Source organism: Lathamus discolor, chromosome 6 (assembly GCF_037157495.1).
Source record: "Lathamus discolor isolate bLatDis1 chromosome 6, bLatDis1.hap1, whole genome shotgun sequence".
Taxonomy (NCBI): Eukaryota; Metazoa; Chordata; class Aves; order Psittaciformes; family Psittacidae; genus Lathamus; species Lathamus discolor.
In genome coordinates, this window is record NC_088889.1 from 38,009,079 (window position 1) to 38,026,758 (window position 17,680).

General features: G+C 46.6%; 1 protein-coding gene across 3 annotated transcripts in view; it reads right to left on the bottom strand.

The window, feature by feature from the left end:
* Positions 1-8,849, bottom strand: part of FLVCR2 (FLVCR choline and putative heme transporter 2) — a 36,541-nt gene extending 27,692 nt beyond the window's left edge. For all 3 annotated transcript variants that reach the window (XM_065686076.1, XM_065686075.1, XM_065686077.1), the window contains exon 1: positions 8,191-8,849. In XM_065686076.1, the coding sequence (XP_065542148.1) occupies positions 8,191-8,700 (510 nt within the window). In that variant the 5' untranslated portion in view covers positions 8,701-8,849. The remainder of the gene's footprint in view (positions 1-8,190) is intronic.
* Positions 8,850-17,680: the final 8,831 nt, after the last annotated feature.

The following is a 17,680-nucleotide window of genomic DNA, read 5'->3' on the forward strand; positions in this document are numbered from 1 at the left end:
GAGAAATTCTGACAATGCCCTTGCAGGCTGAATAAGCGTGATGACAGGGATGATGCAGAGACTGCAGTTTTGGATTCCATAAATACTCTTTTCTGATGAGAACCTTTAAGAAGCAGCACAGCTTGTGATTTAGACCCAAAGCAGCACAGTGTGACCATGCTCAATATTACAGAATGGTTCTGCATGGCACTCAAATTCAGCTTCCTTGCAGCAGCAGCAAAGAAAACCCCCAGTCTCCAGAGAACTATGGCAATATTCAACTCAAGAGGGAGCTGCCTAAAAGGAAAGAAGCTTTGTTAAAGGGAAATTAAAAAGAAAAAAAAAGTAAAATTAAATGCTTTCAAGTGGCATTACAACTGTGTAAAGACACTACATTGGAGGTGTAGTGTAAGCCTACAGAATATAGCAAAAGATCTTAGAACACCTTTACAGACTAAGTCAAAACTCTTCAAACAGCAAAATCAGGAAGCCTGTTAGGAAGACTGTAGGGCCAAAAGATGATCACTAGGAGAAGTTTCCACATAAACAGAACCTCTTCACATCACGAAAATCTGAAGCACTGTAAGCGGAAGATCTTAATTTATTTCAACTAATTTCTTCTATGAGGCATCAGGACCAGATGGTCAAGATCAAGCCAACAGAAACCTCCCATTACTTGCACACAAACACGCCAAACTGCTATCTCCACTGATACCAAATATTCAAATCAGGATGGATGGAGGAAGAGAAAAGAGATCTGAATTTTTAAGAGGCCGAGCACAGGCAGGCATCCCAGGAAACCCTTGGGCCAGAAGGCCTGGGGTTGGCCAAATGGGCATAAACTGTAGAAATAAAAAACCTGACATTTACACATTGTTACCAATACAAAAGGCTTTTCAGGCACTATGATTTCAACAATCTCAGCAAGTTCTCAAACCAAGACTTTGGAGAGTAAAGAGGACACACTCTTTTTTTAGTGTTTTTCCCTTAGCAGTTATCACTGATTGGCATGGAGCTGCTTGACAAATTTGGCCTGACCGAAACCAGATGCTTCCCTGGTGTGATGTGTTTGGAAAGGCTTTTGGGGGAAAACAAAAAATTAAATTCAATAAAATCAAGGGCTTCACTTGCTCTCAGCAAAGGGAGCTCATTGCAGTTGTCAACACAGCACTGGAGCTACCCTACTGTTCCACTCCCATAAGAACGACCTTTAACGGGGCCCACACTCCTTCTGAACTGGGTCTCAATCAAACAGACATCACGCACACCACCACCCCAGATCAGCCTGGAGAGCAGAAACAGGAGAATCTAGCTACCCACCGCAGACCTCTCTTCGAGGGACATTTGTGCAACTCTAAATCAATGTTTTAAAGCATGAATAAAACCAACCCTTGACCCGTGCCAAAGACTTCCCTCCTGGCAGAACTACACTGAGCCACCCACACAGGGCCACTGCCACAAGCCTTCTGAAGGTCACACTGACACAACCCCTTCATTTCTAGTGGAGCCTCTCCTCCACTGCTTCCAAAAGCAGGGGAGGGGAAAGATTCATGTAGCTGCTGGGGAGATGCAGTACCAGTCTTGAACCATTTAGTTACAATGCACAGCATTTCCTTACAACGCCTCTAATCCTCAACATTCACATCAACTGAGGAGATGAGGAATCCTTTAGAAAACCAGAAGGACTATCATGCTCTGGAAGAAAATGACTGATATTTTAATTGTTTTAACAAGTCCATCCTGCAGTACACACCGATGTACTGGTTTTCTGACAGACATGTTTAGGCCTGTAGGGCTTCACGCTTTCCAAGATGTTCTTCTCCAGACAAAATAGCAGAAATGGTTTTGGGGTTTTGTTTTAGCTTGGTTTGTTGCTTTGGGTTTTCTTTTTAGTTATTCTTGATTTTAATACAAATGGCTTTAGATAACAAGAACTTAAAAACAAATCCTATGAGATTCCCCAAATGAGTGATGAGAACTGGCCCAACAATGTTATCATCAGAGAAGCCAAGATTCTCAGTGAAAAGTCAACAAAGCCAGCCTGCACACTGCAACTATATTTCTTCTAGAAACCTCTATCTCAGATAGCCACCACAACAATATATTGTCTCTCCAAAAATCTTATAGACAAAACACACAAACCAAGTTCAGCAACATCCATGCTGTTCAGTAACAGATCAGGATGTCATGTAGCCCACACTAGCTACCATGTAGGGAAGACCAGTGCAGAGATGGAGAACATAACTGGCAGTGGCAAAAGGACACATCTGACAGGTGGGAAGAGGGTGAAGTTGCACAGGTTGCTGGATCTGAACAACACTCCTCTTGTTGCAGTAGGAAAGCTCTTATGAACGGGAACAGAAGGTCTCTCTTCACTACATTGCTTTTAGGTGTATGGGGGGGGAAATATGAACCAAGCTCAATACATTCAGAACTCATGCCAGATGTCTCTCCTACAGTTCTGCCAACATAATTAAATGCATCAGACCTGGATCTCCATTCACCCAGAGAACCCTTTTGAGGACGTAACTATTGCAAAGCCCTGGGCTACACAGCCTTTTCCCCTACTCTTGTCTGTGTGTCAAAGCTCTGCCCTGCAGTGCTCCCTCCTTTTCTAACCACAGGTTCCTCCCACACTAACCATGACATTTCATAGGAGCTAAACTTTCTGACCCTACAATGCACGTATTGCAGTCTGCAGAGAGCAGACAGCCACCCTCTTCTCACACCCTATGACTCCTACTGCATATCAGCTTCCCAATCCTCTGCTATTAGCATGGGTCCCAGCTGCCTTTCTATACAGAAGGCTACAGGAGAATTGAAAATACACAACCGAAGAGCTGTGTAAAGCAGAAACTGCCAGTACTATGGATTGCTGTCCAGAATATCATATAATCATAGACGGTTTGGCCTGGAAGGGACCTTAAAGATCATTTAGTTCCAACCACCCTGCCACAGGCAGGGACACCTTCCACTAGATCAGGGTTCTCAAAGCCTTGTCCAACCTGCCCTTGAACACTGCCAGGGATGGGGCAGCCATAACTTCTCTGGGCAACCTGTGCCACTGTCACTGGCAGCAAAACTGAAAAGAGCCTGTTGAAATCTAGATAGTCAAGAAGTTAACATATGTAAATGTCTGCAAACCACAGCTTAGACACCTTTCTTGCAATGTTTTAAAAAGCAGAAAGGACACAAGTTGTGAGAGAAAACATTATAATCCAGGCCCTGTGGCAAGATAAGATAGGGCTATGGCTCTTTTTTCTCTCCCACTAATGTGAGAGATAATGTATTTTTTCAAACTGCGCTTGCACAACCAAAGCTTTTCTGGAAGCAAAGCAAACTCCCTTCCTCATCACATTTCTGCTTCTGTGGCACCGTCTCATGCTGCTTAATATGATGCAATGCCGTATGATGAAGACTACTTCTCTATGCAAGTGATTCAGGGCCTCTCAGCCTTGAATGCACCTTCCCCCAGTTTACTGGGAAAGAAATGAAACACTGCAAAACAAGCAGAAGAGAGGTTTCGGCTCTGACAGCTACCTCAGCTGCTGCTGGAATCCTCAGTTGGGTTATAATACTTTGGACCTGCCACTGTCACTTAACATGGCCAGCCCCAGGGGATACTGCAGGGAAAGTGCTAAAGGTGCCATAGGACAGCCCTCCCAGCAAAAACACTGCAGTCATTCATTTAACTCCCATGCAACTTCCACAGAACATAACCTGAAAGCCAACAGCTTCTATGAGGGAGAAAGGAGAGCTGCCTTTAGTCTATGGCTGGACCAGATGAAATGGGCAGAAAAAGTTCATTTCAGGCTCCAGTGTCCATTTACAGAAACTTAGGCATTCCTGAGAAAGCCACGTTGCTATTTGCTCAGCACACCCTCCCACACTGAGCCACATCCACAATCTCGGAGACAGCCACATAGCACTCCTTGTGATTCAAGTGCTCTGATCCACCCTGCCCTTCTTTCACAGAGGGAGAAAGATGCCAGGGCTAGAGAATGTCACACCCTCTTGGTTCCTTGCTAAAATCTTCTCTATTCTGATAGCTAAAACCAGGGCCAAGCTACAGAGTGATGTGAGGCAGACGACCACATGCTCCTATTTCTAACAGGGATCAAATCTCACTTGAAGAGTTGGGGAGCCCCCAGCAGGGACAGAAAGGCCAAAGAGATCTAGAAGTCCACTCCAAGACAGAAATTCTACAGGACATGCTCCATCTCCACAACACTTTTTAGACTTTCCTGAAGGGCGAAAGGTACAGAACACAGTTTGTAGTGAGGCATCAAACAGCAGCACATGCTCAGCACAAAATAGCACTGCAGGCTCATCAGCACAAAAACAGCGGCCATTCAGATGTTCAGATTATTCGGCAAAACCCTCCCCACCCACTACCCAAGCAGGTTCTTTCCCCAAATTCAGAACAAGAGAAAAGGACCCACCAGGATTCTTTTGAATTTCATTCATTCCTTCTGCTAAATTCATTCACAGCTTATCATCCAGTTCCTCCACTTCAAAAAGCCATCACCTAATCACTTGTAGACTGGCACTCCCAGCAATCTCCAGATAGCACCTATAAGCCTTGCCTAAGGCTGTTTCTGCTATGGAAGCCTTAGATCTCTAAAGTCACATGCCAACTGCATCAGAACAAGGACAGACCTCCCCCTGAAGATCAGTAAGGTGCAGCATCATTTTTCCCCAGAGGCAAAGATTAACATGGAGACGAGCTTTCTTTCCTCCCAAACCACATCAACACCTTTTACCAACCCCTGCTAAAAAAAAAGGAATGCAAAATTACAGCAGAAAGATCATTTAACACACCTGCATCTTCCCTCCCAATACTATCAGCTGTATGCTTCTCTTTGTTAGAATGGCAAGAGCCAGGAAAAAGGTCTCTTTCAACCAAAAATGGTAACAGTCAGGCTCACCTCTGTGCCTGGCAAAATCTTGGAGCACTTTCTCCTGGAAGGCATGCTAAGGCACATGAAAAACAACAAGGTGCTTGGTGACAGCCAGCATGGCTTCACTAAGGGGAAATCCTGCCTGACCAATTTGGTGGCCTTCTATGATGGGGCTACAGAACTGATGGACTGGGGTAGAGCAGTTGATGTCATCTACCTGGACTTGTGCAAAGCGTTCGACACTGTCCCACAGGACATCCTTGTCTCTAAATTGGAGAGATATCAATTTGATAGGTGGACCACTCAGTGGATAAAGAACTGGCTGGATGGCTGCATGCAAAGAGTTGTGGTCAAAGGTTCAATGTCCGGCTGGAGACCAGTAACGAGTGGTGTCCCTTAGGGATCGGTGTTGGGACCGGTCTTGTTCAACATCTTTGTCAGTGACATGGACAGTGGGACTGAGTGTGCCCTCAGCAAGTTTGCCAATGACACCAAGCTATGCAGTTGGGTTGATACGCTGGAGGGAAGGGATGCCATCCAGAGGGACCTTGACACACTTGTGAGGTGGGCTGATGCCAACCTTATGAAGTTCAACCTTGACAAGTGCAAGGTCCTACACCTGGGTCAGAGCAATTGCAGGCACAGCTACAGATTGGGCAGAGAAGAGATTCAGAGCAGACCTGTGGAGAAAGACTTGGGGGTGTTGGTCGATGAGAAACTTAACATGAACCGGCTTCAGTGTGCACTCACAGCCCAGAAAGCCAACCGTATCCTGGGCTGCATCAAAAGGAGTGTGACCAGCAGGTCGAAAGAGGTGATCCTGCCCCTCTACTCTGCTCTCGTGAGACCTCACCTGGAGTATTGTGTGCAGTTCTGGTGTCCTCAACATAAAAAGGACATGGAACTGTTGGAACAAGTCCAGAGGAGGGCCACGAGGATGATCAGGGGACTGGAGCACCTCCCGTATGAAGACAGGCTGAGGAAGTTGGGGCTGTTCAGCCTGGAGAAGGCTGTGTGGGGACCTAATAGCAGCCTTCCAGTATCTGAAGGGGGCCTATAGGGATGCTGGGGAGGGACTCTTCATCAGGGACCGTAGTAATAGGACAAGGGGTAACGGGTTCAAACTTAAACAGGGGAAGTTTAGATTGGATATAAGGAGGAAGTTCTTTACTGTAAGGGTGGTGAGGCACAGGGAAGTTGTGAATGCTCCATCCCTGGCGGTGTTCAAGGCCAGGCTGTACAAAGCCTTGGGTGACATGGTTTAGTGTGAGGTGTCCCTGCAGCGGGGGGCAGCAGGGTTGGAATTAGATGATCTTAAGGTCCTTTCCAACCCTAACTATTCTATGATTCTAACAATATTGGTAGCAAAGCAACACAAAGTCACAAACATACACAAATGTCCCTTCACTGCCCCTGAGCAAGTTACACACTTCTCTGCATGTTGCCCATGTCCCATTCCCATCAAGTGATAACAGGGAGATACAGCAGTAAGAGAGGCCTAAAACCAATGTGCCTGAAGAAGCGTGGCCCAGGACGAGAATCCAATATTCTATTATGGTTTGTTTAGGCTTTTTTAGAAGATATTTAATATCCAGCCTGACTGATTCAATGATTTACTGCTCAGGGCTAACTTTCAACCTGAAGGTTACCATCATTCAGCAAGCAGCAGCAGTGTCTTGAGCAGATACTACCCCAGCAGAACCTAGATGAATCAGCAGGCAGGACTCTCCTCAGGGCAGTACTGCCTAGCTGAGAGGGCAGGAGCAGAAGGCAGGCGGGTGTATCAAACAAAAGAACAGCGAGAATGCCCCACTCCTCCATGCAGCTGGTTGCAATTCTTGACGGAGCAGAATATCAGAGCTTGGCATTCAATAATCATGATAACTCATGACAGAATTTTCTGCCTTGAGGAGATGAAACTGAGTGATGTGGCAAGGAAAGGAAGACCATACAGTTTTAGGGGAATGAGCACAGGGAATAATTTGCCATACTGCCATACTGCAATTACAAACCCATTGTATTATAACCTTTGCTAACACTACCTAAAAGACAGTCTTTAACTGCAGATTCAGGAAGAAGGAATACCTCTATTTCTTTCCCCTGCCCAACATTACCAGTAAACAAAATAGCGACTTTTCATTCACTCTGATTATAGACCTCAAGACCATTGACTAAAGGAATTACTAGGTTCTTCCTATGAAGTACGCCCTGCCTTTGCTCATTGACATTTCTGACTTCTTTGATGCTCTGAAAGGAAAGCCCGGGCTTACAAAGTAGACTATGTACAGAACTGAGGTCTCATTGACATGTCAGTTCAACCCCCAGAACAGTGTTCAGCACCAAAAGTGCATTGGAAATTTGCTTTTCGTAACTGTTATCCTAACCCACTCCTTTTAGGACAATGGGGATACCACACAGGCATAGAGCACAGGCTGAAAACCTCATTGTTTGGATTTCTTATGCACACTGTTGAGTAACTCCACCTGAATAATTAAAAAAACAGTCTGACCGCAAAATGCTCAGTTACTTATTTACTCCTAAATCAGCAGAGTGCTCAGGCCAAGTTAAATGCCTTCCACTCTAAAGATTCATTTAAAACACATAAAAACCAGCCCACTAGCCTGGCTGATAAGAGCAAAGAGGAAAGCTTAGATTCACTCAGAGAAAGATAAGCATGTTTTTCCAAAAGACATAAACAAGAGACTCCTTAAATTCCCAGCAGCGTTCCAAAAACTTCAGTTCCTCAAACACCATTTCTGAGCATCCACCTCTTTTTTGCCTCAGCAGTATCTAAACATAGAAACCCAGGAATGTGGGGAAAGGAGACCTTAAACCCACTGCACATAAAGTTGTCTGTGAGGAAGAACCTGCATTAGAAAATACCTGAATTGCAAACCATTCAAATTTGAATAGCAGCCATTCACAGGCTGAATCGAAGATGGTCCAGTGTGGTGCAAGTCATGTGTAGGTGAACACATTATGTGCCAACACAAGGGGCACAGGTCCAGCCTAGCAGCTAATGCCAGGTTCTGCTTCCCTCTTCTTCATGGCAGCATTGCACAGCCAAACTCACTTCACCGATGCCATATTGCATCAGTATTGGCGTGTCTGCTTCATTCAGCAGGGATGAGTGGGTGTTCCAGTGCAAGGGTCAAGCTATTTCCCCGATCCTTTCAAAGCTGTGGAAAGACACTACTGCTGCCCTCCAGGCCCTACGCATCTCTTCCCCCTCCTTGGTTCACCCCTCAGCACCCCAGTCTCTGGCCAAGCAGATAACAGCCCATGCCTGGGCAGGCCAGACACCCATTACCTGGTTCCCAAAGACAGCGACGGAGCAGGCAGTGGAGACCTCGTGGGAGCCGAACCAGACGGAGGCGATGCGCGAGGGCATGCCCAGGATGAAGACCTGCGAGAGGGAGCAGATGACCTGCCCCAGGACGGTGATGGGGAAGAGGTGCGGCTTCATGCTGCCCAGCTTCACCCAGGCACCCAGGGCATTGAGGGCCGAGCCTGCCAGGGCGATGAGGCGCAGGCCCCTCTTGTCCAGCAGCCAGGCGACGGGGAAGAGCAGGGGGATGTAGGTGATCATGTAGCTCATGGACAGCCAGTCGATGGCGAAGGCACTCACTCCATAGAAGCGCGCAAAGATGTTGTTGATGCTGCCGTACTCGATCCACTGGAAAGCGTTGCACAGGGAGTAGCTGCTGAAGAGCAGCAACACGACCCAGCGAAGCCGGGACAGCTTCACCCCGGCGGTGGCAGCAGCGGCCTGCCCCCCCGCCGCCAGCACCGACGCCCCATCAGGCTCCTGCTTCACCATGCTGGCAGCACAGGCCGCCGGCTCGGTTCGGCTCCGCTCCGCTTGGTTTGGTTCGGTTCGGTTCGGCTCGGCTCGGCTCGGCTCCCCGCCCCGCCGGCACCCACCTGGCCGGGAAGCCCCGCCCGGCCGGCCCGCCGGGCTCACTGGCTGCCGCGCCGCGGGGCGGTGCCACCGGCCCGGCCCGGCCCGGCCCGGCCCCCTGCCCGCCCTGCCCCGCCGCCTGCTGCCCGAGGGCGCCCGGCCGCGCCGGGGTCGCTGTGCAGCGGTAGCTCAGGCGCGGGCCCTGCGGAGGAGCCGGAACCTGTCCCCGCGGCCGCCAGCACCCTGCCATTAAAGAGAGGCCCCGGCGTAAAACGGCCTCGTGCAGGAGAGACCTCAGGGTGTAAACTCTGGGTGATGAACCCGCCGTGGGCTGACCCAGCACAGCGTCTGGGGCTTGTGTGCGTGAGCGCAGCGCCTGACCCAGCCGGAGATGCCAGTGTGGGCGCCCGGACGATGCCGGTTTAGGTTTCATTTGGGTTGGCTTCCAGTGGGTTTTTTCAAGAGATGGCGCACTAGGAAATGGAAACAGCCAGTGAAGTCAAAACACCTCAGTGGGACTGAAGCGCGAGAGCCAAAAGTGATGTTTGTTTTCCTCCTCCTGGGAAACCTGCAGTTAATGAGTCAGTTCTTGTTTTCCCATAACGCACAAGTCTGACAGGTATCTGCCTGGAGATCACTTACGATCTACAGTTCATTTAATTAGCAATCTGTTATCTGAACTGTACAAACATTACTCAGCACCAGCTTAAAACGTGGACTTGGTTGCATGCTGGTGTTGTTCAGCTCTCTTCCAGCATTAAACACAGCTCAAAGTTCACTCGTAAAAACGGCAGCGATGAGCTGTCTTTAGGATGTTGCCTTCCCGAAACAAAGACACCTGGATCAGGAAATGAAAAAGTGAAGTTTCTCTGGCTTGTATTTACTTTGTGGAATGCTGTTGGAGGTTACTGACGCTTCTCTCAGTTATTCACCTGACTACTGCCAGGAGCCAAGGCAGACAATCAGCTTCAGTGCCTTTATGTTCTTATTTCCCATGCAAGGAGAAAAAAAAAATGCTTTGGACAAATTATTCTAAGGAGAGCAAATGTCACCTTGACTGTTTCTTGCTGTGTATCCTCACAGCTCACTGCTTGCCACTCACTTGGGTGTCCTACTCCCAAGAGAATGGCCAAGGAGCACAGCTGGAGACAAGCAAAGCCTTCACAGCCTTCTGTATGCGCTCTGCTGAAAGCATCACAGGGCAGAGCTGCAAACCTTCCTGCTCTCCCCCTCAGCAGCCCACAGCTTTGCCAGTCAATATCCAGCCTCACTGGAATGCTCGTTAGGATGGTACAATGTAACCATAGTGTAGTCCTTTTATATAATGAACAAGAAAGGCAAATTCAGAAGCAAGAGCCAGAAAAGAGGTTTTCAGGCCCATTTATTATTAGCTTAGGCACCTAAAGTTACTCCGAGCACTGTACTGAGACAATAGAAAGAACAGAAGAATTTGTTCTAATGCATTTATAATTTAAATGTGTCAGAAATGCAATAAGTTGTAGCAGTGCAGAAAGTGCAGAGGTGAAATGGAGCAGGAAAAGGGCTGTCATGGTCCAACAGTTGCATAGTCTGAGGATATAATAGTAAAATAGTACAGAAAGTTAACTTTTAGGTTCATCAGGTTTGAAAAGGTCTTCATAAATTCTCCACCAGATTATGAGGAAATCAAAGTTAGCCAGAGGTAATCGCTATAATTGATTAAAGAGTATGTGAAAAGCAAGTATCAGGAAAAGAAATAAACAGGCAATTTTTAGCATGGCAAACTGGGACTGCTCAGAGTACCATCAGCCATTCATAATGGCAAAAGCAGAGCAAGGAGCAAAATTTGCAGATGGTAAGACATTATTTAATTTACTCAAGACTAACTGAAATAGGTCACCTACGTGTTGCGTTTAGGTCTGTTTGACTTTAATCGGAGTTCTCATGCCAAATTGAATGCTTTACACTCGAAAGATTCATTTACAGACTTTAGGACTGTATCTGCAGCTATCTGTAACTGAAAGTGCTGCCACAGCCCATGGCGCCTTTAATTTGTAAACTTGGATAAATGCAGGATAGTGAAGTTAGTTACTGTATGGCAGTCTGCTGTAGTCAAAGGTCTCTGGGCAGCAGAGAGGAGGATACCAGTGACTAACAGGGACTGAGTGTGGTTCTCAGGCTTAAGTTACAGAAAAGGAAAGGTGGAAAGAGTATAGATAATAAGGATTTGTGGAGACACTGTCATACATTAAGAAAACACTCAGAACAGTTAAATTTTTCTATATGTGACTAAAAAAAAGAGCACACTCCTAGAAAAATCTTTTAATATATACAGGAGAATAAGAAATACAAGTTGAGCTCTTGGCCTCCTGCCAGCCCTGCTCCAAACTGGAGTCAGAAACAGTCTGTCATCCTGAGTTTTGTTTCAGTTCCATCTTCAGCTCCTGAATTTCTCTCAAAAATCCTCAGTTTTAGCCATTATCAACAAAAAATCCATTGCAAGCCAGAGCCTGCCAAGCAAGGAGCTATTTGCTCACACTAAACCAGTGTCTTAGTCAAATCAGAAAAGCCAAACGGTAAATCAAGAATGACTAAAACACAGACCCTGCTGAAAAGGACAGCTAAAAGCAGACGGATGAAAGTAGCACCCAGCCTCTGGTGACTGCAGCCAGAACATGAACCAGGCAGGGAAGCAACTTTGACTGACCCAGAGCTGATTTAGCCAAGTGTTTTTCATACCTCCAGGCCCACACTTCCCGGAATTCTCGTCCTCATATCTCAGGACTGTTTTGTTTTGTTTCTGCTTCTGTGAACTGTTCAATCACCCCTTTATATAATTCGCTAATTTCTGGACCAAAATAAAACCCCTGTGCTCTGCATTTCTCCCTCTCTCCGTCGCCGCATCTGTTTCTACTCAGAGGAACGTTTTCCCTCTTGAAGCAACACAGCAGCTGCTTTTGGATTTCCCTCATCAGAGAATCCTTATATAAAAAATTCTTAGGCATGAAAAATTATTTATATTTCAGGACAACCCCTTGAAGTGGATTTAAAAGCTAGAGGGAAACCTCTTTTACATGGAGATTGACACAAGTGCTAAGGTTATAGGATCCTGGGGTCAAAAGTATCTGGGAAGGCTGCAAAGCACTAAACCAGGGGCAGAAGCAGGGTCCAAATTAAAGGTAATGGTACAGGCCATCAGATAGAGAGTAACATCTCTGGTTTCCCTACTGATCTCAAGAAACACAACTTCTGAATATACTCTGCCTTTATGACAGGTTTCCTTATGTTCTGTAAGGACTGAAGAACATGCCTTGGAACAAGTTTGGTTTTCTCAAAGCCCACCCAGTAGATGTAAATGCTGGCAATGATAATCCACCTTTCTGATTTCTAGTGGATGGCAACAGGCATCGGTGACAAGCAAGGCCATAATGAATGGGTTGTGAAAATCAGCTTGGAAAGTGTACAGAAGGCATATTAGAAACTTTTTGTGAAAAGAATAATTCCTTAATGCATTTTTTTCTCCCACACTGGATCGGAGGTTCAAGGAGTATGTGGACACAAAGTGAAGGTTGTCAGGGGAAAGTACTCAAGGATCTACTGGATCTTCAAGCGATGCAGTTCCTTGCAGAGACTTCAGAGCATGCTTAGGCTCCCTTTAAATGGGAAATATTTAAGCTCAAAAGATCAATCACAGGATGTCCATTGCTCTCAAACTCACATCATTGTGATTTGTGCCTTTATATCTCATCATTTCACCCAGAAGACCTAGCAAGTGCAGTTCTTAAGTGGCCCTAGCACATTTTAGCTGATAGGATTAAGGTCGAGAAGAGATGTCAGAAGATCTCCCACACAGCCTTTCACAACAGACGTTGCAGGGAAGATTACAACATCTTTGTTGGTTGAGAGAGAATGTTTTATAATGGCTTCAACACACAAACTGCTTTAGTGGAGGATTTCAGAAGTCACCTAGTTTTATCATTAGACCAAATGGCAAGACTCGAATAGCTGGCAGAACCACTCACTCCTGTTCACACCTGGATGCAGTACACACCTGGGGACACGGGGCTGAGCGGTTGGCAACGGCTGCCCCGTGGGACAAAGGCTGCTACCGTACGGAGGAGGAAGGCTGCGAGCCCTCTGCTGGCAGCTATAGCTGTCTACATCCCAGGAGCCACCAGAAAGCGAGATCCAGGGTACAGCTTGTTTACGCAGTGGATTAGGTTCTGACAGTAGGTTAGATACACAATGGATATCCTAAAACCTTATGAATCTTTCCTATTACATTTCCGGTGTAAAAATTCGTACAGTGATGGGCAATTACCTTTATAACAGTGCAGCATACAGCCTCTGCAGCATTCCAAATCTTGCAAAATTTACCTTCCCCTCCAGAAAACATGATGGCTTAGTTTCATAATCTAAAACCCCATCTAAAGAAGCCTGCAGACCTCCAAACCACCAAAACTGTGCAGGAGCACCAAACCTATCATCTTCAAAGTATAAGGCCTTTTTTCAAAAGCATAAATCAAGGAAGGGAAGGAACATTTTGCTCCCCTTTCAGCACATCTCATATGTAGCTCTCGGAGAACTTCGCTGGGGATGCATCACCTACATCTATTTTACAGGGGAAACAAGTCCTCAAAGAGTTAAGGAGATTTGCCTGTGCCCCTTTCAGGGGCAGAACTGTTGCTCCTGACTGCCAACCCTGGCTGCCAGTAGCATCTTGAACTGCCACCTCTTTGCAGATCTAATCTTCCTGTTCAAAGCCTGGCTTTAACACAGCAATGACTTTAATTTAACCCTGTCCAGTTCAGGTGCAATATCTATATGGATGAATTATACAGGTCTGAACTGCAAAGAGTACATGGGAGGGCATAGCTGAAATGCTAATATTCGCAGCTGCCTTCTTCCAGCAAGAAAAGGATGTAAAAAGGAGTGTGTAGCATGGAAGACCACTTGCACCCATCCTACTTCAGATATGCTGGTTGTTGGTTAGAGGCACAGGGTGGCTACACTACCTCTACATGGTCTTCTGCAAACAGATGTCAGCTTGCTCTGTCCTATGCTCTGATCTGGCCAGATGAGAATCAGCTCTAATCCAAAAGCTGTGTAAAACTGTGGTTAGCCTGCTGCGCTGTTCAAGCATCTGTGCCTGGCTCTCAACCTTTGCTTGTGAAAAGCTGTGAAGATACATAGTTGTAAGGAGAGCCATGCTTAGGCACTGTTTGCTCTGTCATTGGAGCAAACCCACCTCACTCTTCTGCCTTGCACATGCATGCACTTGGGACCTGAATATCTCTTCCCTCAGCTTAGAATAAAAGAAGTGAAAAAAGAGCCAGCTAGACTCAAAACTCAGCCACAGTCTAGATTTACATCCCCAGTCCAGATCAGGGTCACAGATTAACCCCAAATACCAAAAGCTCAAAGTATATAAGCCTTTCTTAGTCAGCATCCTCCAGCCTCCATCTCATTGAGTCATATCACTTCATGCCAATGACACAAAAAAGGTTTTCATCTCCTACCGCTTGCAGCTGGCATTAATAATTAAAGAGCACTGGAAATGTGCATGGCTCACTGGTGAACTCAGGCGCATTCCTCTTCTGCCTCCCACTCACACTGCAGCATAAGAAGACAAACCTGGGAAAAGTCCTGGGGACCAGGACACCACACCATCGCTGCCACAAGGGGAGAAAAGTTGAATGCATCTTAGGAAAGAGCACAGAATTGGTGCAGGAGCTGGGATGAACACACACTCACTCTGCATGGATGTCTCTGAAGCAGTAGGGCTCTCAGCAGTTGGAGTCTGCAACCTCAGTTGCAACAAAAAATATAGTCTTGTATAGTAAACTTAATGCACTGGCAAGAAATTAATATGCATTTCCTACTGTTTAGTCTGGTAGATTTCTGATTAACCTAAAAAACTTCATGTGTACACACACTGCTGCATCCCTGCTCAAATCCCGTCCAGACCACCCATCAATAAGGTGATGGCAGAACAAGAACCCAGAAAAAGTGAGCACAGCTCTGATGCCAGGAAAATCTCACCATTTCATGCCACGCTGTGATTTTCTCTTCTCACCAGCATCTGATTCATAAAAATACTTTGTCTCTTAGTGATTTCTGATCGTCTTTGATCTTCGTGCTGAAATATTAGCATCCAGACAACATCCTTGCATGACAAGCATTGCTTTAGACACTGTGATCATTGTAAGAGGCAGAAAGAGGGTCTCTTTTATGGGCTGCTGCGTTGGTTCAGTATGCAGGAGATTATCCTCTTGCTGATGCAGGCTGGCAGCACTAAGAGAACTGACTTCTGAGATGAGATTTTCGAAGCAAGTGCATAAATACTTTGGAGCCACAACAAAGTGGGCAACAGAGCTGCTTATTCTGACCTTTGCCAAACTGAAGACATACCTCTAATTCTCTTCTGACCTCCATGCATACTGTGCTTGGGTATTACCCCTTCTTCTGTCCCTCAAGGGAGAAAATTCACATGTGAATCAATTTAGGGGGAGTGTATCATAGTGATGACAGCTGGGATCATAACAGCTTCATACATTCCCCTGGAGTGGCTGGCTCTCTCTTCACCTTGGCACTTGGCACACTGGGAGCCTGCAGCTGAGCTGAGGAAGATTAAGCAGGAAGGGAATACCGGGCATAAAATATTGCCGTGGGCTTCGCATCTGGGGAGATCTGTCAAGCTTAAGTCAGCACCAAATCTTGTATCTTTATTTATCTTACCATAGAAGCAATCCAGAAATGCTGATACTGAGTGCTTGTAAAGTGCTGAGCCTGTGCTTTTAGATGGATGGAAAGGGAGAAAATTACTGCACCTGCCGCATTGTGTGACTTGCTCTGCTTCTACACAGAGTTGCCAGGATGCCTTGTGAGACCAAGCCATCAGGCCCTAGCTGAAATAACTTTACATTTTATCATGAGTATGCCTTAGCACTTAAACGTGAATGCTCGCTCAACAGGCCCCTTGGAGGGTGGGAGCCTGCCCTTCTGGTGAGGCATGATAAACAATGCATTAGAATTAGGGCCTGTAGATAGCTTGCATCTGCTTCTGTTAATTGCTTTGAAGCAGGGGCATCCCTAATGGTAAGCTATAATAACAATTTGAACAAAGAACTAAGCATGTAGCTCCAGGTATTAGCAGTTGAAAGCTAAAACATAACCAATAGACTGTCATTGTAGCCCTAACCCACGTGTGCAGTAGGATAAGAGGACTACAGTTATATAACTTCCCGAATTGTATCTGTGGATGCTTTAGATAAAATTGTATCAAGATGAGAACGTAAAGTATAAAAACCCCTGAAATTTACTGTGCTTCAGAGATGTGTATGGAGGTTTGAGCCCCCACGTGCTCCCAGTGCCAGTAAAGGTCTGTGCTTTACTTTGCAGTGCACACTGTGAAGTGATTTCTTTGAATCACTGGACCTGTAGGAGGTGTTGAGATTCAGTGAAAGCCGTAAAGGAAAATGTAATTCTCATGAACCTTGCTTCCCATCTCCACCCTCAGATTGGATCAACAGATGTTTGCCAGCCACCTCTGTTCTGTTTGCAGAGGAGATACCAGCCAGCAAGTAATGTGGAGGCAGTGGTCACAAAGCCTTGGAAATCACCTGCCGCAGCTGCCTCCCAGTGCCGCATTCCACCCGCTTTCACTGCTCTCCCAGCCCCAAACCGCTGGGGTTTTGGATGGCTTTGTACAGATCCACAGCAGAGTCCCTGAGACAAGGCTGCTGGGCAGAAATCCAGCCCAAGTGCTTCTACAAAAGCTTTCCTGCATATCAAAACACTGAAATCCACGGTTCTCATCTCAGGTGTCCGTGCAGATGATTATAGTTCATGAGGGCTGCAGCCAGAACTATGTTTATTTAAGCTAGTAGCTGTTACCCCTCCACCTGTGACGCTTCCAAGTGCTCAGTTCCCACTTCCAGCCCAGCACTTGCTGCATGCAGCTTTGCAAGCCCCACACGAGCTGCTGATGGCGAAGCGTGATTGCAGCCTGGGAGAGCTCAGCCTTTGCCCAGCAGAGGCCAGCACAAACACACGGTAGGCTGTGCTGGCACGGAAGGGTTGTCCCTGGACTTCCTCTGCTTGAAAAAGTCTCTCAGCCTCCTGTAAGCCCTCATCTCTTTTCTGCTTTAAAAGAGCTTTTCAGTGTGGGTCAGTAAGGCACTGACATCCTGCTTGGGTAGGGACAAGCTGCCACAGGCCCAGCCATCACCCAGTTTCTCCACTTGTGTGCCCAGAAGCATCCCTTGGAGCAGCAAGCAGCACAATGCTCCTGGAAGCTGGGCATGGCCAGATAATACTTACACAACACTTTAGAAATGCCACATGCCATGGAAATGAAGTTCGGAAGAAATTGCATTGCAGGTAGGAGCAGACAATCGAAAGCAAACAGGATGGTTGCCCTGGCCACCACCCTGCCCTTTACTCCTCTTTTGAGCTCATGAACAGTTCATTTGCTGACAACAGCGAGGGCTACACGAGAGGACAGGCACTTGGCCACTTAGAAATAAAATAGGAGGAGAAGCCTTGAGTAGAGGCTAGGAGCCTGGGAAAGAGAAGCAAGAGGCAGCACTGGTACAGAAGTGAAGCAATCTCCTCACACAGCCTGATCAGACTGCTTGTGCAGCTCTGCAAATAGCCTCAGGAAAAGATCTTTTATTCTGGTCAAAATGGCTGATGGCCCTGAAAGCACATGTTGTCCCTCGTTGCTCAGGTGATAAGCACAGTCTTCCAGGGGAACCATTCTTCATAACAAAGAGAAACTATATTGAGACACCCAACAAGCGCCACGCAGATCATCTTCTGTTATAAGGGTTTTGAGGGCAAGACTGGGGCAAAGACAAGTCAGATTGGAAGATGTGTCCTTTAGCACCAACATGCACTCAGTGCTTGGCCAAAACAG